Below are 23,978 nucleotides of genomic sequence, written 5' to 3' on the forward strand. Positions count from 1 at the left end.
ATGGATAAGGATCAGAGGCTTATGGAAACTTCCTTTTGGGAGAGACTGACTTTTTCATACTCAGTTATGTTAAAATCCATGGGTCTGTGTTGCATTTTGCATGAATCTTTTACCTGTGCATAATTTTGTAGCATCTTGTAGGTCATTTGGAAAATACCAATTTATGAAGGTTGCTGATTTTTCAAATGTTGGCACATTTTATTTTATGATATCAAAGAATCACAAATCAGTATTATCATTGTCAAAGTCACTAAGTTTTGGAATATTGTCAACCTTAATGTGGCACAAGTGCTGAGTTTTCCAAAATTCTGCTTTCTGTTTGACAGCTTTAATTTTTTATTGTCAACATATACTATCATTTATTTTCCTTGAAATGACAGACTCACTTCATCCATTTTTGAGATAATGTCTACCTGCCAAATAGTCAAGTTTAAATAATCACAGTGTATCACAGAAAGTTGTTTTTTTAGGGGAAAAAAATTGGTTCCATGAAAAAAACATGACTAATTTCTGCCTGCAGTTCAGTCACACAGACCTCAAGGGAACTATCATTCACTCAGTATTCAAATATCCATTATTTATTCTGAGACATACAACCTAGATAGCATATTAAAAAGCAGAGACATTACTTTGCCAACAAAGGTCCATCTAGTCAAGACTATGGTTTTTCCAGTGGTCATGTATAGATGTGAGAGTTGAACTGTGAAGAAAGCTGAGCACCAAAGAATTGATGCTTTTGAACTGTGGTGTTGGAGAAGACTCTTGACAGTCCCTTGGACTGCAAGGATATCCAACCAGTCCATCCTAAAGGAGATCAGTCCTGGGTGTTCGTTGGAAGGACTGATGCTGAAGCTGAAACTCCAATAGTTTGGCCACCGCATGCAAAGACTTAACTCATTGGAAAAGACCCTAATGCTGGGAAGGATTGGGGGCAGGAGGAGAAGGGGGCAACAGAGGATGAGATGGCTGGATGGCATCACCGACTCGATGGACATGAGTTTGGGTAAACTCCGGGAGTTTGTGATGGACAGGGAGGCCTGGCGTGCTGCGATTCATGGGGTTGCAAAGCGTCGGACACAACTGAGCGACTGAACTGAACTGAACTGATACATTCCAGTTTTTCTGATTTTGAAAATTAACTCAAAAAGCTTATTTAAAGTAGAAGTATATTTGAAGTGGAAATATATTTTAGCATTTTTCAGAGAGGTTAGTAGATACTATCTAAAGAAATATAAGATTGAGTATAAAATAAATTTAGAAATGAAAATAAATCCTTCCAAAATATGTTGCTCATTGAAAGAAAAACATGTTTAGAGTGAAGCACAAAACAAAATCCAGCACATTCTTAAAAGAGACATCTGAGAAATGGTTTAGAAAATTAAGCACAAAGGCGTATCAAAGGAATATGAGAATATCCCTTTCCATAGAGAAAGTAGATCGTTTCAACTAAGGGGAATCACTAACATCTTTAAAATGATAAAGCCCTATGGATCAACTCACAGTGAAAACCTAATTAGAAATAGTCCAAGTAAGTAGCATAATGACTATTAGCAAAACAGGAAAGAAAAGGAAAAATAGAGACTCTGTGGGAGTAAACTTTATTTTACTTTTCAAGGTCAGGTAGATGTAAAAAGTTGTAAAATAATAAAGTAGGTCTAATTGATAGATTGTAAATTCTACATTCTGCAAATGGAGAATAAACCTTCTTAGGAGTGTGTATAACGTTGTCACAAAACATACCATATGTTTGGCTATAAGGCAAGCCTTAAATTCCTGTGGAAGATATATTTGATGTTCATTTTAGCCTGCCAGCAATTAAGTCGCCTAAAAGGTAAACATTTTTACCTTTAGTGTAGGAATTGAAAGAGAAGAAATGAGGCCTTTCCTTTATACATTTCTGTGCTCAGAATTTTGATCGCGTGTGTGTGTTGATTTTGTAATTTAGAAAAGTTTTTGAATGTCTCACTTTAGTAACCTTAGTGATGATCATTCAGCATGGAGTTTAGAATGTACCTAGTGTCTAGTGCTTACCTAGTGCAGCCTCATTAGGGGAAGGATGATAACTAAGACATAGAAAACAATCTGCAGTGAGTCAGGTTAAGATAATCCTGTTTGTCTACTGTTTGATTGTGAATAAGAATTCTTGCCAAATGTAGCATTCCGTTCATATGATTTTGAATTAGTGTCCTTGGTCACAGATGTGCTTGCTAGATTACTCTCATGTGAACATGATTAGATGGGTAGTTATTCTGATAATCTGTATCTCTTAATTTACTTCATTTGCTTTGGGGATATAAAAGGATTGTAGTTTCCATTTGAATTATATCCCCAATAAAAACAGTAAGAATGTCAGTAATGAGTATAAATCATGGACCACATTAATATCAGTGAAGTAGATTTTAATTTTTTAGGTTTGATTGGAAAAGCAGGATATGCAGTTCTTATTGGCCATCTTTTCATTGTAGAAAGAACTGGTTGTCTTCCTGGGCCGTTTTGCAGGGTTCATCTTTACTCTTCACCAAAACCCAAGGAAGTAGCACAAGTTGGGTAAGTATTTCTTTTCTTTGGAGGCTTTACACATTTAAATTATATGGACGGTATTGGTTGAATTTCATAAGGTATTCCAGAGTCCTTCTAACTACCGCTCTTGTGCAAATAAATGAGGCTTTCTTAGTTAAAGATGCATTTTGACTCATAAGAGAAAGAAAAGGGCCACTTAGAAAAGTTGACTCGTATTATTAAAATCCTGACTTTACTCTTTCAGGTATTTAGTCAGAAAATAAGCAGTCATGTGGCAAGCCCCACCTTGATTTGTGACCTGACCCTTGGATACTAGTCAGATTTCAATAAGAAAACGAAATGTCACCATTACTTGTGGGATTTTGAAGCTGTTTGTATATTTGAGTATTTACTACTGTTAATTCTTGGTTATTTATAATATAAATACCAAAAATTATAATTTGTGACATAATAGGTTAACATTTTTTAAATGCTGAAAATGTATGAGATACTGTTCTAAGTATAGAGGATGGGATGTGTGTGTATGTTGTGTGTGTGTGTATATATATATATATATAAATATATGTATTATTCTCTTAACTCTGGGAGAGTGCTGTTTGTCATCCCCTCCTCCCCTGTTGGAGATGAGAAAATGAGGTGTGAAACAGTTCAGTGACTCGCTCAAAGTCTTAGAGCTAAAGTCAGTGACTTGCTCAAAGTCTTAGAATGGCAGATCTGGCTATCATTTTGGCTCCAGAGTCCATGCTCTGGGTATTTCCAGAAAGATTTAAAAATGAAATTAAGCTATTGTCTTTTGTCTGCTTTATATTCTACCTTAATGAATATTTCTTAAAATTACTGAGTTGCTTTAAAATGACTAGGACCTGTTGGCCTTACCTTTGATAAAAGAGAAATCCATTTGTAAAATCAAAGCAAATTTCAGTCACATACCTTTACAGTCATGTAACATTGTTCAGAGCCAGGAGTGTCACAGAGCACGCTAGTCCTCAAACACTGTGATGCAGTAACCTCCAAAACTGTTGGATTGAGTGCAGATAGGAACTGTCTGCAATATTTCTTCTCTTTTGCTTCGATTTGCTCTCTGGTCTGCCAGTACAGTGAAACTGACCTGTGATTGCTTATCCACATTAAAAGATTGAAATTTTTGTTTGACTTGTCTTAAAGTAAATTGATAATTATTTTTCCTTTGTCACCTGAGGTGAAGCGTGTGGTACTTTTCTGTTATATTCACGCATTTCTAGAAGATGATGTAGTTATTTATTCTTTCTACTTGTGGCTCAACTTTTATTTGAAATTGAGTGAAGAAAGTGAATGAAAGCAATGGAGAAGCAATTAGAGATTAAAGTAATAAAAAAGTTACTGAAGAAAATTGGATAATGATCATTTATTTGATAGTTATCAATCCTTAAAGATTGCAGGTTGTAGTATATACAAATAAAACAAGTACTTAGATCACTGGTAAGTGAAGCATCATTGAGGTAGGCAGATATGTCCGTGCTGCTAAGCTGCTTCAGTTGTGTCAGACTCTTTGCAACCCTATGGACTGTAGCCCGCCAAACTCCTCTGTCCATGGGATTCTCTAGGTAAGCGTATTGGAGTGGGTAGCCATTTCCTTCTCCAGGAGATCTTCCCTACACAGGGATCGAACCCATGTCTCTTATGTCTCCTGCACTGGCAGGCAGTTTCTTTACCACTGGTGCCACTGTGACTTAAAGAAAGTGAATTTTTTTTCTAATTAGGGGATGTTAAGTGAATACGCCAGCACAGAACGATTAGTATAGACTAATGGTTGCATTTTAAGAAGGTCTCTTGAAGACTTTACATAAATCAGAACTCATAATTAAAATTAGTGCCAGCGGAGGGCATAGGGTATTTCTGTTCATCATCTCAAGTTGGGTTACTGCATTACCATGTGGTAATAGCAGAAACATCGCTTAAAATTCACTGAGCTCACCAATTTGGAAATTGTGAAATTCTTAATAGCGTTTTAACTTTAGAGATTCACTATTTGAGTTTTTGCCTTTAAATGAAATTTTATTAATATATTGTCAGTAATACATTATGATAATCATTTCAGATTGGTATAATTCGACAAAACATAGTCATCACACTGTGTTTTAAAGTCTTAAAAACTAAACATGTGGGATATGATAAAATGCTTGATTATGCAGTCAGTTCTTAATTTTTATTGTATGGCTAACTAAAAAACATCAAACCACCTTGCTTTTTCTTCCCATATGTAACACATAATAAGGGAATTGAATCTAATTTAAGCCTAAATAAAAGCAAATAAGATTATTCAAATAAAAAAAGTGTAAGTATGTGTAATATATTTTGGTATATATAACACTCATGAATATGAAAAATTGATGAAATATGCAAGATGCTTTTTAGTTAACTCTGTAATTAGGATTGTTCACAAAGGATTTGAAAGACTCCCAGCTTTGTTTCTCTACTCAGTCACTAGCTAGATCTATCACAAGTAAAATGTGTCCTGTTTATACAGTGAAATCACGTCTTACCTGAGGCTGGCATGTAAGCCAAAAAGACAAGAATCACCTCCAGTGAAAATTTCCTTTGAGTGTAGCTTAGGAAGATGCTGTCAGGAGTCAGTCTCTGGCAGAGTCAGTTTTTTCCCTTTACTGTTGGAAGACATCATTTTTCCTTCAGTTGGCCTCAAATGGTTTGTTCCAGGGCTATGTTGGAAACGTATGATTCTTTACAGATTAGTTTCACACTAAGTGCAAAAACCTCTACTGAGATCCCCTGGAAGGAATAGCCAATTCAGATCTTACACTCACTCCTGGGCATATACGCATGGATGGGACGCTGAGCAAAACCATCCATACTATTTGAACCTCTGTTTTTAAGAAAACCTTTCATGCTTTATATTTATTTGTAATTTCATGGGTAGTTAAGATGGAGCAAATGACATGTGCACATGCTGTCTGTAAGATAATTTTACACCAGTGCCGCAGCATCCAGAATCCAGCCAGCCTCTCCTTCTCCTTCGGAATGGGTAGACGTCACTTGTTTCCTGGAAAGTATTAGTTGTCCCCGGAGTTGTTAGATCAGTAACTTAAATTATACTTGCCCTTTTCTTACCTCCTTTCACCTTATTTGTTCAGCGGGTGATGGCAACACCTCCGCCTCCAGCTCGGCTCCAGAACTCACCAGGTGTCCCTGGGTGACAGCCTTGCCTCTGGTGGAGAGCCACAGTCCCTGTGTAAGGGGAGGCGAGCTGGAGGGCAGGGCCTCTCCTCAGAGAGAGCTTAGACAGGAACCAGAGTACGTGGCCCCGCCGGCCACAGGGAGGAGGCGCAAGGCTTTGTGAGGAGGGGCTATACGACTCCTCTCTATTACCCACTGAGTCTTCCCTTGTGAATATAAGGGAGGACAAGTCTGTTCAAAGTAAGTTGTAAAAAAGCATTCATCTCAAAGATAAGCATAAATTGATAGAATAACAAAGTCAGAAAATACCCTGAGATAAATTCTAGGGCTTTTGGAAAATATTTTGGAGATGTAGCTTTGCCTGTGTTGTGTCTGCTTGCAGAGTTGTATTTTTGTCCTGCCTGGTTCCATTATGGTTTTCTCTTGTATGTCATTTTGCCATTGTGCACTGTAATGACATCGTCATTTTCTTCCCTTTTCCCATCAAGTCATTCTGCCAGCAGGGCTCAGTCTCTGAGCTCCTGCTCTCGCTGCTTTCTTCCTGGAAAATCTCTGTCCGCCGCCGGCCTGCTGTTGCATATGTAAAATCTGATCCCGTTTCCGCTGTCACTGTATGTGTTCTTGTTGCATGTCCCTTGCCACAGTCGTTCTGTTTTCTTTTCCATGAATGCATTGGGGCGATGATTACAGTAGAGAAAAGCAGGACTGGATTTTGAGAAATAATGGAAAGTTTTGCTGATTACAGTAGAGCATTTTTTTTTTCACAGTAGAGCATTTTTATAGCATTTTTTGTCATGTCATTGTATTTGATTACTATAACTTATTTGGTTGGTTATTTATATCTTGGCTTATAACTCATTATCTACCAAGCATGTCATGATGACAAGTAAAACTATATTTAATTTTTATCATTTTGTTAAATGTATCCATTTAAGTTTTATAACTTTCGAAATATATCAGATTTGCTCAGAAAGTTATCTGTGCCCATCATAACTTTGTGATTTAATTGCAGTGATTTTTAAATTACAATGTGAATTAATTTTAATGTTTTTTGAGTGACAAAAGGTATAAAGAAGGCAGAGGCTCTGTGGAATTGTTAAAATTTGTTTTGTGATTTTTTAATTGTTCCACTATTTCCATGAAATAGTGTGAATTTTGTTTTGATTCCACTAATAAATCCCATATAATACCTTGAGTTTTGTTTAGTTATGTCACCTATAGTATTTAAGACCAACTGAAAAGATGTAGTAAAAGGGAACAGATGAAGTTGAAGCATTTATTAAAAGTGAAATTACAAATGTTGTCATTGACGTTACGAATAGTGAGTAAGTTATCACAAGATTGGTGGGTAAGATTCATTTCCAGTGACAAATAGAATTTGATAATATTTTAGCAAGTGAGAGTTTCTATAACAAATCTTTATGAACTTGAAGATGACAATTCATCAGCCTGTAAGGATTTTTTAAACCTCCAAATCCTACAGTAACATAGGAATGCTATTTTCTGTTCTCAGTTAATAGATGAAACAAATTTAAGTTAATGATGGCAATATATAGAGTAGGTCTATATTTAACATACATTTTTCTGCTGCTTACTAACCTTTTCCTTATCTGGTTAACAAAATATAATAGCCAACTAAATGCTGCTTCTTCTCAAACCACCCATGTCCACTGTCTTCCTGATCTGTTCACCGTTCCTCTTTCAATTGTTGAGGCTTTAGAGCATCTGGCTCCAGCTTTTATTTCCAGCAAATGCTGAATAAAAGAACATGGGGCTCAGGATTTTGTCTTTACAAGTTATTGTTAGTTGTTGACAACATAAAGAGTCGATGAGGAAATAACCTTTGAAAGTACAGAATCAGGTTTAGAGAATGTTTTTTCAGTGGAAAAGAACTTGGTTATCTGCCAGATGTTATTTATATGTATATAAGAATATGACCTTTTGAACATGTCATTTTACATAATTATGGATAGTTTAGAATGAATTCCAAAAATTAGAATTGCTCAGCCACAGTATACACGAGTTTATAAATTTGAAAATATAGTATTAGCAATTTTCCCTCTCCAGGAATTCTGGTTTATAGCCCACTTGCAAATGAGGGCCTATTACTCTCTAGCCTCACCAATGTAATTTTTCATCAAACTTTTTGATGTTGTTTTTATACTAATGGGTGAAAAAAGATTTTAGCGTGGCTTTACTTTGTATTTTCCTTATAATGATGGAGGTTGAGCCATTTTGTTTCCTTTTCAGTGAACTATATGTAATCATGTCTTACAAACATTTTTCAATTTCAAGTAGGAATTGTTATTTTATGATATAAAAAGAGAAGAATTTGAGGTAACCCTCTGTTTCGTTTATTGTTAATAATATAAAATTGGTCTTAATTCTTCTTGGATACATGTATGTATATGAATATAACAAAGGTTTTTCCTTTTTTTCCAAAACAAAGTTTGGGAGTAATCAGTCCAAACCAGAGTTCACGGTGGACCTTAAGGGAGCGACCATTGAGATGGCTTCAAAGGATAAATCCAGCAAAAAGAATGTATTTGAGGTAATATTATTGTCTAAGTATAATCCTCATTCTTAACCATAGTAATTTTATGTTCTTTTTGAGTTATTGGGGAAATTGTCTTTCAGTGTGACTAGTTAAGGCACAGTTAGTTATTAAGTCAGTTTGTATTTGACTTTTAAGTCAAAAAAGCTGGTGTAAAGATCTAGCTTCATTTGCATGAGTGATTAGATCTCAAACTTTATATTATAAGCCTTTGTTCCAAGTCTTGCATTTCCCCAACAACAATAAAAGGTGTGGTTTCCTTTACCCACAAAATCCAATATTAAAAAGTAAGTTAAAGCCTTCCCAGTGTCACAAAAAGCTCCCCACAGTAACACATACTTATTGCTGCCTAACAGACCACCCCAAACTCAGTAGCCCAAGAAAAGATGCACGTTGTTTGCTCAGTTCGGCCTGCCCAGAGCCGAGTGGTGGTTCTGATGCTCAGAGCTGAATGGTGGTGCTGACCTCACCCGGGTCTGGTCATCAGGCTTCAGTCGTCCAGCAGATTGCGTGGGGCTGAACAGTCGAGTTCCCCTGTCCAGGCTCGGTGCTCGCTGCTGGCTGGGCTGGTCTTCACTGGCTCTCTCCTTGTTCAGTGGAGTGACTCTGGGCTTCTTCACGTTCAGGGTTCCCAGAGGGCCAGAGTGGGAGCCCTTGGGCTTCTTGAGATCTGGATGAAGAGTCAAACACCAGTGTGTCCTGTGTCTTAAAGTGAGCCAGGCAGCTGGCCAAAAATTCAAGGTCCACCTACTGGTGGAGGAGCCATGGTCACTGCGTGTGTGGAGAGCAGGGGGTGTTCAGACCAACTTTGCAAATAGCGTTTCTTTAGAGCCTCCTGTCTCAGGCCTTTCCTCCTGTTATTCAGGGGGATTGGAAGAGTTGACATTTCCCAAATGGAACCTAAGTTTCTGTCCTGTTGATTTTTACTCCTGATCAATCTACTTTAAGTATCAAGGGCTGCTAGTCTCTGCTTGTCAAATGTTTCCTCTCTTCCAAGACTCACGAGAAACCACAATAGAGATGTTGCATGTTTACACATTTAAAATAGCACTTGTTTTCATGTAGCTAGAGTTAACATCTTCTGTAAATTATTTCCCCACTAGATTATCCAGAAAGAAGAAAAAATTTTCAAGCAGAGACTACATTTTTTTCTTATTTTTTTTAAGCATGTATCAAAAACTTATTTCATTCATTTTTTTAAAAATTAAATTATTTATTTTAATTGGAGGCTAATTACTTTACAGTAGTGGTTTTTGCCATACATTCACATGAATCAGCCATGGGTATGCATGTGTCCCCCATCCTGAACCCCTCTCCCACCTCCCTCCCCATCCAGTCCCTCAGGGTTGTCCCAGTGCACCGGCCCTGAGTGCCCTGTCTCAGGCATCAAACCTGGACTAGCGATCTATTTCACATATGGTAGTATACATGTTTCAATGCTATTCTTATTTTTAAGTGAGAACCTCTAACAGAACAGAGTATCTTACATGTGGTGAATATTCACTATTGATTGGTTGCTTGGCCTGCTCTCTAGGAAGAAATTCAGGGAAGGAAGTCACTGTTTCCTGGAGTAGCCTTGTTTCATTCCAGAATGAAGAGGGTCCCATGGCCAAATAAATTTGGGAAATAGTGTGTATTTTATTCCTCTGTTAGAAAACCACAGTGCACCCTGGAGTAACAAAACTCCAAGAAGTCTGGAAGGATAGAGTCTTATTCAAATCTCAATCCAGTATTTTCTAAATTAACATCACATAATGAATCCTTTGCTTATTTTTTGAGGGATACCTTTTAAAACATTATTACAGGAGGAATATATCTCAGAATGTTGTTTGAGAAGCATTACCATATGTTCCTCTGGGAAAAAAGGAAATCAAACATTCACCAGCCAGAAAATAGAAGGAATGCTCTCTATGGCTAATTAAAAATCCTTCTTCAGTTGAACCAAGGATGTCATATGTAAATTTGTTATCACATTCATATGGAATCATACATAGTATCCTTACTTTAGTTAGTTCATGGTATGATAGCTCAGTAATGTTTCTGTCTAAAGGGGATGTGAAAATTATTGTCTATGCCCTCTCTTTGTACTAAGTCACTATATTTTCATACTAAGTAGGAAATATTGAAAGTCCAACCCTTCTATATTTTCTGTCTACATTTATTTTTTTTAACCAGAGAGAAAAAATTTCTCAAGTTTATTTAAAACTATCATAGGTTTTATTTCTTTACAAATTATATTTCAATTCTCATTTAAAATGCATAGCCTAGATGCTTGAACTTGTTTTTAATGATGACATATATAAGATTTCAGCAGGTTTTGTGGTGTTTGTATGATAGTTTGGTATCCTAAATTATTAGCTTTTCATTGAGAATCTCTTGTGGGAAAAACATCATGTTTTGTAAAATAATTCAGTATTATTTTATACTAAAATAAAGGATAATGGCATCACTGTGGAATCTGTAACCTTGCATCACCATTAATATAATATATGGCATCTCATCTTCTGGTGGTGGTTTAGTAGACTGAATTAAATCCATTTACTTGATTGAAAGCACTCACATATATATATATATATATATATGTATATTTTTTCCTTCTTTAAAGCTGAAAACCCGTCAAGGAACCGAATTGCTGATTCAGTCTGACAGTGACACTGTTATCAATGATTGGTTTAAAGTTCTCAGTAGTACTATCAGTAATCAGGTATGTGTTTGACTTAGGGTTTGTTTTTTGTTTTTTTTTTTTACCTTAGAGCTATTTAATCTTTCTTCCCTTTTTTTGGCTATTTATTGTATTGTACTTACAGTACCCTTGTGTTCCTGGTAAATTTCTTCTCGTATGTATTACACCCAAAAGAACTTCATATTTATATTCTGAAGCTGAGTTAGTAAGAGCAGTAATAAACAACTTTTTGGCTATTTTTCACACAATTTATGTGTGAAAAAATACTTTTTGAAAATGCATATTTGATAGTGATCAGTTTAGCAATTCCTACTGCCTGATGGGGCTTCCCCGTTGGCTCAGCGGTAAAGAATCCGTTTGCAGTGCAGGAGACATAAGAGATGAGGGTTCGATTGCTGGGTCAGGAAGCTCCCCTGGAGGAGGGCATGGCAACCTGCTCCAGTGTTCTTGACGGGAAATCCTGTGGACAGAGGAGCCTGACGGGCTGCAGTTCATGGGGTTGCAAAGAGTTGGACATGACTGAGCCATGAGCCCACGAGAGGCTGATGAGTGATTTAGCATTCGCATTTATAGGATGTTTGCCACCAGTAGATTTCACGTAACTCTCACATGAGGCATTGGTTCAAAAAGAAATTAACTCCAGAGGCAGGGCCAGCCACTATTCCTAGTCCACTCCGTTGTCGTCATCAGCTGGATGTGCTGGAAATTATACCATTTGGTGGAAACTGGTACTGAGCAAATTGGTGAGATGAATGAAGTTGTCGTCTGGTCATTCGCACTTTCTCTTTCCTAGAAACTTTTCTACTTACAGTACCCTTGTGTTCCTGGTAAATTTCTTCTCGTATGTATTATACCCAAAAGAACTTCATATTTATATTCTGAAGCTGAGTTAGTAAGAGCAGTAATAAACAGTTGAAGCTGCACTTTCTTAGACTGTATTCCTGCCCCCTCAGCATATGGGGACATGGCTCCTGATTAAGGATCATGTGTCAGCGACAGAAGTGAAAGGAAAGCAGATACTTAGGAGTATCATGATTTTAAACTAAATGGAGACAGAAGAAAGTTGGGGAATTACTGGCTTTAGGAGAGACTGAGATGTCTCTCAGAGATTTTGTAGGTAATGCTTCATTATTAACAAGCTTTGTGATCCTATCCAAGTGTTCTCTTTCTGTGGGTCTCAGTTTTTCCACTGGAAAAAAAAATAGATTGGACTGGATTGTCTCCAAGTATCCTTTTATGCTCCCAGATTTTGTGATTCACTTAATTTAGAACACCCAGATTTGAAACCTGAATTTTTTTTTTTAACTCTTCCACCTCCAACTTTTATTCTTCAAGTAAATTATTCACCAGTCTAGCTGTGAATTCTTCCTTTGCAGTCTGTAATACTGTATGAAATTTCTGAACCTTGTCCCTTTTCATTTATTTCTGAAACCATGGACAGGTCTTTAAGTGTTTATACTAAGAGTAACCCCCTGAACAGTTTTCGTTATTTCATCTCACACCATCCCACACCAATCCATTCTTAAAGCCACTACAGTATGAAACTTCCTAAGTCACTTTTATAATCCTCTCCTGCTCAGAAACCTGATATGATTCGTATTAAAGTTCAACAGCCTGAGCCCAGTCTATCTGTCCAGATACACCTTTTACTCTACCCAGAATGGGCTTTCAGCTCTAGTCACAGCAATCCATTCACTATCCTTTGAAAGCAAGGATGCTTCTGTTCATTTACCAGACATGTGAGTGTTTTATACCCTGGGATATAGCAGCATGCCGCCAGACGCATAGAGCTTACAGTCAAAGGCAGATTACTGAAGACAGACAGCTGAACAGTTAATATAGTGAATGTATAAAGATTCCGATTTTGTAGAGGCTAATACTAGTGGAGGGATCAAGGGAGGCCTTGCAGAGAAAGCTGTTTTTTAAATTAAGGCATCCAGGTTCAAGGAATAAGCCAGCTGAAAAGGGAGGACTATATTATTGACTATAAAAATTTTAAATGTATACTTTTTGCAGAGTAGCAAAAGATACTGAAGGCAAGAGATGGGCAAAACTTCTTCAGGGAAAAATACAAAACTTTACTGAGAGACATTGACTGACACATCTTAATTAAATGAGAAGTATATCGTGTTCATGGATTAAAAGATTCAGTTATATAAAGATATAATATTCTTCCAAATGATCTATTAATGTTTAGGTTTGAGGTATTTGGATCTCCTTCAGAATCCCAGTAGGTTTTCTGGTAGAACTTGACAAGCTTGTTCTCAAATTCATTTAGAAATGCAAAGGGCTAAGGATATGCAAGACACCCTTGAAGAAGACTTGCTGTTTCGTACATCAGGCCCTGATAAAGCTACCTGTCCATAATGGGACAGATACATAGACCCATGGAACAGAATAAAGAACCTGGAGACAGACCCACATATCTTTGGACAGTGTGCCAGAACAGGACATGTGCTGGGTCAGCTGGAGGTCCAAGGAGAAGTCGGAGCTTTTGCTTATTCTGTGCACAAAAGTAAATTCTTGGTGGAGTGAAAGGCAGAGCAGTGTTTTCAGCTTTGAGAATTTAGTCTGCTTTTTAACTGTAAAAGTGACATTGTGAGTGAAGTCACTCAGTCGTGTCCGACTCTTTGTGACCCCATGGACCATAACCTACCAGGCTCCTCTGTCCGTGGGATTTTCCAGGCAAGAGTGCTGGAGTGGGTTGCCATTTCCTTCTCCAGGGAATCTTCCCAACCCAGCAATCAAACCCGGGTCTCCCACATTGCAGGCAAACACTTTACCGTCTAAGCCACCAGGGAAGCCCCGTTAGGCTTAAATCAGTTCTAGGACTTCTTTCAATTCCTGATATCCATGGGCCTGGCAGTAATGATGAACTGTTGACACAAGGTGCAGTTTTAAAAGACTGTTGCTGTGAAACAGTTAAGGTGCCTCTGCAGGTCAGCTTTGTCTGTCCTGTTATCAACAATGTAGCCTCATCCTGATCTGTCACCACAGGTTATATAGCCTGACCTTCTAACAGTTATTACTGTCACTTGATCAAACGATTATTACTGTCACTTGAGGCAAGATAGTGTCGTTATTGGTACAAACCCATTATCCTTGTGAATTATCAGTAATTTTTTTCTTTATTGAAATTCAGAATTAATGCCATCAATGGAGGAGAAAAAGAGTATTTTTTATAATATTTATCAAATATCTAAATCATGGCTACTGTATACTAATTCATTCCTTAAAGTCATTTGGAAGAATTGATCACTGGTCATTCTGAAAATTGCATCTAAAGTAATCATAAAAGTAATACGTGTTTGGAAAATCTCTACCCAACAGACAGTAGAACCCGATGAAGCAATTGAAGAGGAGATACCAGATTCACCAGGAATAGAAAAGCACGATAAAGAAAAGGACCAGAAGGAGCCGAAGAAATTGCGTTGTAAGTTTTTCTTTCCCAGTTTGCTAGTGGTTTGAGTGAGCTGCTTATTCTCTTAGCTCTTCAGAGTTTTAAAGTAAATCTGTAAATGCTGAGTAGAATCACCACTGTTACAAGAGTTGTAAGATTCAGTAGTTGCAGCCTCAGCGTTTTTCAGCGTTCTCTGTCTTCATTTACTCACTGTAATTTTTCACCCTAATCGTACGCGCCCCGATGGCACCATATATTGCATTACCTTTTCAAGAGAAAAAAAAAAGGACACAACAGAATGCAGTTATGTTGAGGTCTCTAGGAATCTGAATTTTATGAACTGAAAAATGGATAATTATACTGTTTAAGATCCTTACACGTTGAGAAGTCAAAAGTTAGGGGATATGTACCGTAGTTCCAAACCGAACACCAGGCAGCCGCCTCTGACTCATAGATGTCTGTGCAGGTAGCTGCATGAATTTAACCTCCAGACGACATAATACGTACAGGACCAGAGTGAGCCAGCAGTTTTAGGGATTGCATTTTCTAAAGCAGGCCTCTTGTAAATTGCATAGTTTATAAACAGGCCATTAGCCATGACTCTGAACTTTGTTAAAATCTATTTGAACAAATCCACATTTAACTCAGAACTTTTTGGTCTTCACAGGAACTGAAGGAGTAGAAAAATCAGTTCATTTGTTCTCTCACATTCTAATTGTTCAGGCCTATTACTGACACTGTCACTGTGTAACAGTGTAAACACATGAAAATTTTATTGTTTTAATTCTTTCCTCACATATTGTTTGTACTCTCAACTTTCTTCACATGTGGTTATTTTCAAGAAATTTATTTTTCAAATTTGTGTTATGGTAATCAAAAAAGAAATCAGGACTACAAGAAATGTAGACCATTTTCCAGGTGATCCTATCCTTAGGTCAGGGTAGGGATACTTATGATGAGTCTGAGTTCAGCTTGAAGCACAAATACTGGTGATGGATATGTGCGCATATGTGTGTGTACATATGAGTACATCTTAATATATATGTATACATATACAACTCCCAGCTCCCAGTTCAGTAAGGATAGGGAAGGGTGGAGGTTTTGTTTATGTTTTATAGGATGGTTTCTTTACTTTTGCTCTTCATTTTATGCTCTAAAACTGGGGGGTAGTCTAAGATTATACATAGTATCATTTATTAAATAATGAGTATATAATAGAATAACTTACAAATGTCATGGCTCACATACCAAAGAAGGCACTGTTTGTGGTCAGTGTTTAGTGATAGAAATGGAATGTTTTGTGTGGTGTATTACTTTGAAATTGGGTCTGTGTTAATTTAATTCTTCATGAGTTACTCTTAAACCATATTAAAGTTAGAATAATTGATTTACTGTAATTTTTATATGTGAGATTAATATATTTTGAATGCTAGGTGGAAAAATTTTTATCAAAAAAGCCTTTATCTTATGAAATGCTTAATATCTATCTGTCTTAAGCCACGAAAGTATCTAGCATAGATTCTTCAGAACAGAAAAAAACCAAGAAAAACTTGAAGAAGTTTCTTACACGACGCCCCACTTTGCAAGCTGTTCGTGAAAAAGGTTATATTAAAGGTAGGTAGAAGTGATGTTTATAGCAATGAACTTTGGCCAGAATCAGAAATAAGACATTTTACATTTATAGCTGAGTAATTTCAAAACAGTAAAAATGTTTTCATTCCTTATTCATTAAGTTATCAGTTCAGTGATTACAATAAATTTGAGTAATTAAAATTGATTTTTAAATGCATGTGAGTTTAAAGCATTGAACAGATATAAATACCAAATTCAGTTTTTAGAAACCCTGCACCAGAGGAACTACACAGATGTGATGGGTTGGGCGGCAAACTTTCAGAATGACAATAAAGAGTTTTAGTTTTGAGTTGCACAGATCAGAAGAAATATTGAATAGTCACTAACAGTAGAAAAAAAGAAGAAAGATAATGAACAATTTTATTCTTGATTGTTTGCCTCCAGTTCTCATTTAAGGTAATTACAAAATTAGTATAAAGTGTTTTTTCCTAATTAATTTTTATATTTTTTTCAAGTGTAAGAGTCACAATTCACTAATAAGATCTTTTAATATTCTTTAAAATTACATATTCTGTGTATATACCTTTAATTCTTAAAAGTGTGTTTCATTTCAAAGGTAAAATTTTCTAATACATAACTCAAAAGACATTTGTTCATCAGTAAAAAATATAATAAAAGGTAGCATAGTATGTATATTATGCCTGTCTTTTGTGAAGATTCTAACAAAGACTGTTGTTGGGACATCTGTTTGCAAAGCATCTAAACTAAAATATACAAATAGGTTTCAGTAAACACTACTGTGTGTAAAATGGATAACTAAAGAGAAACTACTGTATAGCACAGGGAACTCTGCTCAATGCTCTATAGTGGCCTACAGGGGAAAATAATTTTAAAAAGAGTGAATATATGTATGTGTAACTCTGTCATTTTGCTGTACGCCTGAAATTAACACAACCTTGTAAATCAACTACAGTCCAGTGAAAAATGTTTAAAAGCAAAGCATTTGCTGGGGAATAAAAGAAACTTCTATAAAGATGAGATACAGACAAGATAATTTAAAATAGTGATGAGTTCCACGAAGAATTGAACACAGTGATAAAATAGAGTGACTAGAATTGGGTTACCTTAGGTAGCATAGTCTGAGGGTTTTTTTTCCCCTAACATTTATTTATTTGGCTGCACTGGGACTTAGTTGTGGCACACGGGATCTTCAGTTGCAACATGTGAACTCTTAGCTGCAGCATGGGAAGTTTTAGTTGCAGTATGTGGGATCTAGTTCCCCAGCCAGGGATTGAACTTGGGCCCGCTGCGTTGGAAGCATGGAGTCTTAGCCACTGGATCACCAGGAAAGTCCCAAAGTTTCTTCTAAGAAGGTGACATATTAGCTGAGACCAGAAGTAATGAGAAGGAGCTCCATTTGGGAGGGAAGATTGATCCTGTCCTCTGCACAGGATGAGAAAGTAAGAAGGGAGCCAGGGGCTTCCCTGATGGTCCAGTTCTTAGGACTTTGTGCTTTCAATTGCCAAGTACAGGTTCAGTCCCTCGTCAGGGAACTAAGATCCTGCAAGCTGCGAGGTGTGGCCACCAAAAACAAGAGCAGAGGAGCCAGGCAGGAGTGAGGGAAGGTGTTCCTGGAGCTTCATGAAGAAGGAAAACCGTGTGGTGAAATACAAACGGAAGCAGTCAGCAAAGTACAGATCAGACAGGCATGTGTCGTGGTGAATTGCACATTTGCAAGGATACCTCCTGTTGTGCTCCCGGTGGTTTAGCCATTTTGTGAACTATTATTTCTTAAAATCTCTTCCAGATCAGGTATTTGGAGCCAATCTTTCTAATCTGTGTCAGAGAGAGAATAGCACAGTGCCAAAATTTGTGAAGTTATGCATTGAGCATGTCGAGCAATATGGTAAGAAAAAAATTTTTTTTTTAAATGTTAAGCACACCAGCCCACTGTTTTGCCATTAAAACCCCTAGGATTTTTGATTCTGAGTTTTGCAACCAGAAGTTCTTTTTAGTTGTAAGTTGTCAAGAAAAGCATCTGTTTTGCAAAAAAGATAAAACTTACTCCTTTGTACTGTTTCAAATTAAGACCTTTGCAGTCATCTGCTGATTGTTCAGTACTTAGGGTTAATTAAGGATATGGTATTCCTTGAAGACATTTGGAGTTGACATTTGCTTAAAATGAAAGTGGTGATTGTGAAACTCTGTTTATTAAGAAATGATTGGACAGTATTGGAGATGGTGTTTACTTACCAAGAGAAAGTTTCTTCTGTTTATAATAAAAATGAGATGACCTTCCAAAACCGCTAAGTCAACTATAAAGTGTCCAAGTAGACAAATCCTCTTTATATCATCTCTTGTAAAAGAAGACTTAAGTTAATTTCTATTTTGGTTAATTTTAGCATGTTATTTATTAGTGTTATTTATACTAGCTTTTAAAATAACAGTATCTTGACTGCAGTCACATTAACTTACATCAGTATGTCATCCATAAAATCTCGTGTAATGAAAATGTTTGCATAAAATGTAATTACTGCTGCTTACTGATCTCTTGTCTGATCTTTATCAGCCTGACAATAGAGAAGCCATGGTCCTTACCTTTACTGGAAGTTAAGTGATTAATAAGCACATTAGATAATGTTAATATGTGCATCATCATTTATTGAATATTTGAACTTTGGGGGATTTCATTGTGTGAATTTCAAATGATTCTATTCCACATAATAAAAGAAATTAATAGCTATCTCAAATTATCAGTTCTTCTTAGAGAACCATCATTTTAGTTGCTGGCTTGTATTAAGTTTATTGGGCTTCTCTGGTGGCTCAGATGGTAAAGAATCTGCCTGCAATTCAGGAGACCCAGGTTTGATTCCTGGGTCGGGAAGATCCCCTGGAGAAGGGAGTGGCTACCCACTCCAGTGTTCTTGCCTGGAGAATTCCATGGACAGAGGAGCCTTGTGGGTTACAGTCCATGGGGTCAGAAACAGTAGGACACGACTAAGCGAGTAACACTTTCACTTCATATTAAGTTTATTATAAACACTGACTCTTGAGAGTCCCTTGGACTGCAAGGCGGTCAAACCAGTCAGTCCTAAAGGAAATCAACCCTAAATATTCATTGGAAGGACTAATGTTGAAGCTCCAATACTTTGGCTACCTGATGCGAAGAGCTACTTATTGGAAAAGACCATAATTGCTGGGAAAGGTTGAGGGCAGCAGAAGAGGAACGCAGCAGAGGATGAGGTGGTTAGATAGCATCACCGACTCAATGGACATGAATTTGGGCAAATTCTGGGAGACAGTGAAGGACAGGGAAGGCTGGTGTGTTGCAGTCCAAGGGGTCACAAAGAGTTGGACTCGACTTAGCAACTGAAGAACAACAGTAATTTGACAAACATTTTTCAGAGGGTGCCTTAATATGTACATTTACACTATCAAATGACATACAAAGAAATGGGTAGACTGATTTTATCTACCAGTTTTCTTTACTGTTTGATTTATCCTCAAGTGTTTGCTGAAGTTTATCATAAATTGTTAGTATTTCAAGGTTGAGATGATTTCTGTGAGGCGATCCACAGTCTGCTTGATAAAGTAGATTTGTTGCTGTTTACCAAACAATTGAGAGTGAATCTCCACCCGTTTCCCTGCCAAGTAGCTATAAAAAGCCATTGAGAGGAAAAGAGAAATTTTATTTTAGGCTAAATGTTAATAAGAATTCTAAGACATGAAAGCATCTGTAGATGAGGCCCACAAGAACATCAGTCTTGAATTATTGTCATTTGTCTCTTAGGGCTGGATGTTGATGGGATTTACAGAGTTAGTGGCAACCTTGCAGTGATCCAGAAGCTGAGGTTTGCAGTCAATCACGGTGAGGTCATATTCTCTGTTGTTATATACAGAAGAATCACTCATACTGTTAGAGTTGGTTTAAGATAATTTCCAAGATTTTCCTATTCCTTCTGTTTTGCAGATGAGAAATTAGACTTGAAGGATAGTAAATGGGAAGACATTCATGTCATCACTGGAGCCCTCAAAATGTTTTTTCGAGAATTACCGGAACCTCTCTTTACATTTAATCATTTTAATGATTTTGTTAATGCAATTAGTAAGTAATGTAGTTACACTCAATCCCCCCCCCCCCAGATGTTGAAAACCCTCTGTTCATACAGATTAAGCTACTGCAATTCCTTTTGATCTTACTTGAAACAAGTTTTTTTCAAAGAATCGCTTCAGTCCAGAAATTTTAAATGCGACCACCAGGTGTCACTGTGTATCACCAAATACCAGCTTCCAAAACCCTTCCGCCGCTTTCAGTTTCATGCAGACTCTCCATTCGTTGTCTTTTTTTCAGAACAAGAACCACGACAGCGTGTCTCTGCTGTGAAGGACCTGATCAAACAGTTGCCAAAGCCAAATCAGGACACAATGCAGATTCTGTTCAGACATCTCAAAAGGTAAGAGTCTCACGGCAGGAGAGAAGGAGTAATTGGGGAAAAAGAAGGTATGATAATGTGGTGTGGGATCCTCAGGGCCAGGCAACCAGATCCAGGTTCAGAGCCCAGCTGTGCTGTTCCACTGTCTTTGTAACATAAGAAAGATAATGTCTCTGAGCCCCAGTTCCTCGTAGGTAACATGGTTTGGTATAAAGAATACATTAAGCTCAATTTTATATGTGAAACTTTTATTAATATATAATGCCTAGCATATAGTAAGTGTTCAGAAATAGTTGCTCAAGTTAATTATTATGGAGATGAGACTGGTTATTAAGTGAGGAATATTCAGTTACCTTAAAGTCAGGGTAATTAGGTCTAAATTACCATATAGCTACTGTGAAACTTCTGATAGGAAGGACACCAGTTTATTAAAATAAGGGATCACAGCATGAGATTTTTTTTTTTTTAAGTAGCATAAAATGAGTAAAATTCAAAGTTTATTCTCTGTGCTCTAATGAGATTTCCCCGTCACTTTAGTGGGGGAATCATTGTTATCTGAATTATAGCAGGTGTTCAATTATACCTGTCACCTAAGTTTATCCAAAAGAAAACTTTCCATATTGTTCAGACTGAATTCTCTTTGGTTAAATAGTTTGTATTTACCTTAGGGAAACGAGCATTATTTTTCTTTGCTGAGTGCAAACTGTTTATAACACTGAAGAATTTCTCTGATTTTTAAATTTTCTTTTTTAACAATTTTGTTTTCCTCTTAGAGTTATAGAAAATGGAGAAAAAAACCGAATGACATATCAGAGCATAGCGATTGTTTTTGGTCCCACTCTGCTCAAGCCAGAGAAGGAAACTGGTAACATAGCGGTCCATACCGTCTACCAGAATCAGATCGTAGAATTAATTCTTCTCGAGATAAATTCCATCTTTGGACGCTGACACTTACTGAAGACAACCTGTGGAATAGAAGCTGAATTTCATCAGATTCCAGATCCTTATATCTGACGTATCTTATGTTTGGACCAAGCAGTGACTCTTTGATTTTGCACTTTTCTGAGGGATCAGAAGGGAACGGAAGAGTCCAGATATGTGTTAGGCCCTCATATTTGCTGCTTTGTTGCAAGTTGATAAACCTGTGTGTACCTTTGAATTAATTTTATCCTGAATGTTTGCATTTCACACTCTGAATTTCAGTTAAAAAAAAAAAATCAAAACTTGCGATTCTAACCAGTCATATACACTGGATAATTTGGTAAGAATACATTTTTTTTCTCCTTAAACTGGATAACGTAGAATTTCTTCTCATGATTTGATAGGTTCATTACTTGATAGAACAATGCTTACAATCAGTTATTTTGAAAACGCTCCTGGGCATTTAAAACAAAGTGAAGTATGTCTGTTTCAAAACCTGTGTGTTTCTTTTCCAGGGTTTCTGCATGCAGTGGCAGTCTGAGTGCTGGGACTCATTACAGCCCAGTCACCAGGCCTTGATGAAGGCTGGCTGTCTTCACTGTGCAACACAGCAGCACACTAATAGTACTTAAAACACTGTGATATACTAGAGTTGAATTTAGCATAAGCCAGTTCAGGGTATTCTGGGGCTGTCTATACTACACTGACTTGTAGCTAACAATCCTAATTCTCTCTAGTGCCATATTAAGTTCTTGGTATGACCCTGTGGAGAAACCAACTTTCTTTGATGTAAGTTCATGCTGAAGACTGTCCTTTAGCTCATGTATATAATTGTGTTGTATAGTCTCAGAGTACATTCTAACCCCTTGTTTCTAATCACGATACTGGTAATTTTTCTCCATGAATATTAGGTTTCCTCCAGAAACAGGCCGTTATTTGAGGAAGTTAACTGTGTGCACTTTTAGATTTTAATTACATTTACAGCAAATCACTGTAATGCAAATGGTACTGGAAAAATGCTGAATAGACTTGCTAAATGGTAAATGCACTACAAGAGGAACCTTTTAGATTATTTAATATGTACAGAATACATTAGAAAAAAATTTATTACAGAATTCTAACTCTGCAGTATGAATAGTGGAAACCCATGTGTAAATTAGATAGAGGTCAGATCAGAAATGACATTGCTAAATCTGAGAATTTCTTTTTACATTACTAATGTAGATTGGTTTGTATAATAAAACAGGGTTTGGAAGGTTTTGTTACAGAGAGCATGGTCTGCTGAAGATTTTTTTAAAATGTATTTTTCTAGATTAACTGCTGTAAATGAAATGTCTAATCCGAATAAAGAAAACTATAAGAGGTTTAGAGATTTTTTTCTGTTGGAAATGTGCATTTTGGTTTTTAATTTTGTTTTGTTTTTGCATTTACTGGCACACTTTTATAATACCTCATTTTAAAAAAATCAAGTGAATCCGATATTTCCTGTGGCAAACATGTCTCCCTCACTTCACACCTTTTCTGCTCCCCCCCACACTAGTGCCCTCCCCACCCCACCTGCGCCACCACCCCCCCACTCTGTTTCTTCATCAGTATTTGAAAGTGAATGATTTGTAACCAAGACTGTTTTCCTTAGGATCACATTTACAATTCACAGATTCGTTTTCTTGGGAACATTTTTTGTATGACCTGCCTAAAAACCTCTCGCCTGAGTTTTGTGGTAAAAGTATTGTTTGTGGTTGTGATCTTATTAAATTGATAACAAACTAAGCTATTTGACATCAGTGGGAAAGCAGATTGTCTTGGGCAGGGAGAAAAATCCCCCAGATGAGAATGTTTATATTTGCCTAAAGATGTCCATAACCATATACAGTATGCCCTAGGCCTGGCCTGTGTAGTGATTGTATGCCAGGAAAACAATTAGATGCAAATCAGTGATGTTCTTTCTCTTGGTAGTTACAACATATCAAAGAATAAAATTGTCCTGTGTTTCTTGTTTCAAAGTACACGTGTGTATGTGAAGTCTTAAATGTTTTAATAGTCCATGGCTAATCAGCTTATTGTAATATTGTATGTACAATGAGATCAGTGTCTTGTGTTTTCATCCTCTGTGAATTAAAAATTCTCACTTCTTTTGTCATAACAAAACCAGTAATTTTTCCTGTCTTGACAGCTTGATTTTTAGTAGAAAATATATTAAAAACTGAAATAAATTGTCAGTGAAATTTCATCTACTAATAGACTTTCCTTCAGAGTGTCATTAAAAAAAATAGTTGGAAATGGAAAGAAAAAAGTTTATTCAAGTATGTTGTTCTATTTCAATACAAGAAAACACTATTTAAATTTTACTGTCGTAAGAAATTTTGCCTTTTACTTTAGAAAAAGTTAATTTAAAAAAAAAGCATTGTTACCTTTTAGGTAGAGGCAAACTGATAGATTTTTTTTTTCTTATGTGAAAAAGCACAAATGGAATAATTCAGCCAAACTTGACATAGACATAGACAGTTGTGTTATATACGCATACACACATATATGTGTATGTATATTGTTCAGTTGCTAAGTCCTATCCAACTTTTTGCCACCCAGTGGACTGTATCACGCCAGGCTCCTCTGTTCATGGGATTTCCCAGGCAAGAATACTGGAGTGGGTTGCCGTTTCCTTCTCCTTGGATCTTCTTGACCCAGGGATCAAACCCATGTGTCATGCATTGGCAGGTGGATTCT

General features: G+C 36.8%; 1 protein-coding gene across 11 annotated transcripts in view; it reads left to right on the forward strand.

Moving 5' to 3' along the window:
* ARHGAP12 (Rho GTPase activating protein 12) overlaps positions 1-23,479 on the forward strand; it is a 125,684-nt gene extending 102,205 nt beyond the window's left edge. For 10 of the 11 annotated variants that reach the window (XM_065921205.1, XM_065921200.1, XM_065921207.1 and 7 more), the window contains 10 exons: positions 2,466-2,547; positions 8,141-8,242; positions 10,851-10,949; positions 14,259-14,361; positions 15,826-15,942; positions 17,708-17,806; positions 19,691-19,768; positions 19,871-20,005; positions 20,252-20,354; positions 21,107-23,479. In XM_065921205.1, the coding sequence (XP_065777277.1) occupies positions 2,466-2,547; positions 8,141-8,242; positions 10,851-10,949; positions 14,259-14,361; positions 15,826-15,942; positions 17,708-17,806; positions 19,691-19,768; positions 19,871-20,005; positions 20,252-20,354; positions 21,107-21,281 (1,093 nt within the window). In that variant the 3' untranslated portion in view covers positions 21,282-23,479. The remainder of the gene's footprint in view (positions 1-2,465; positions 2,548-8,140; positions 8,243-10,850; positions 10,950-14,258; positions 14,362-15,825; positions 15,943-17,707; positions 17,807-19,690; positions 19,769-19,870; positions 20,006-20,251; positions 20,355-21,106) is intronic. The other variant, XM_065921208.1, reaches the window with a different exon arrangement.
* Positions 23,480-23,978: the final 499 nt, after the last annotated feature.

The sequence above is a fragment of the Muntiacus reevesi genome, chromosome 2 (genome assembly GCF_963930625.1).
Source record: "Muntiacus reevesi chromosome 2, mMunRee1.1, whole genome shotgun sequence".
Classification (NCBI taxonomy): Eukaryota; Metazoa; Chordata; class Mammalia; order Artiodactyla; family Cervidae; genus Muntiacus; species Muntiacus reevesi.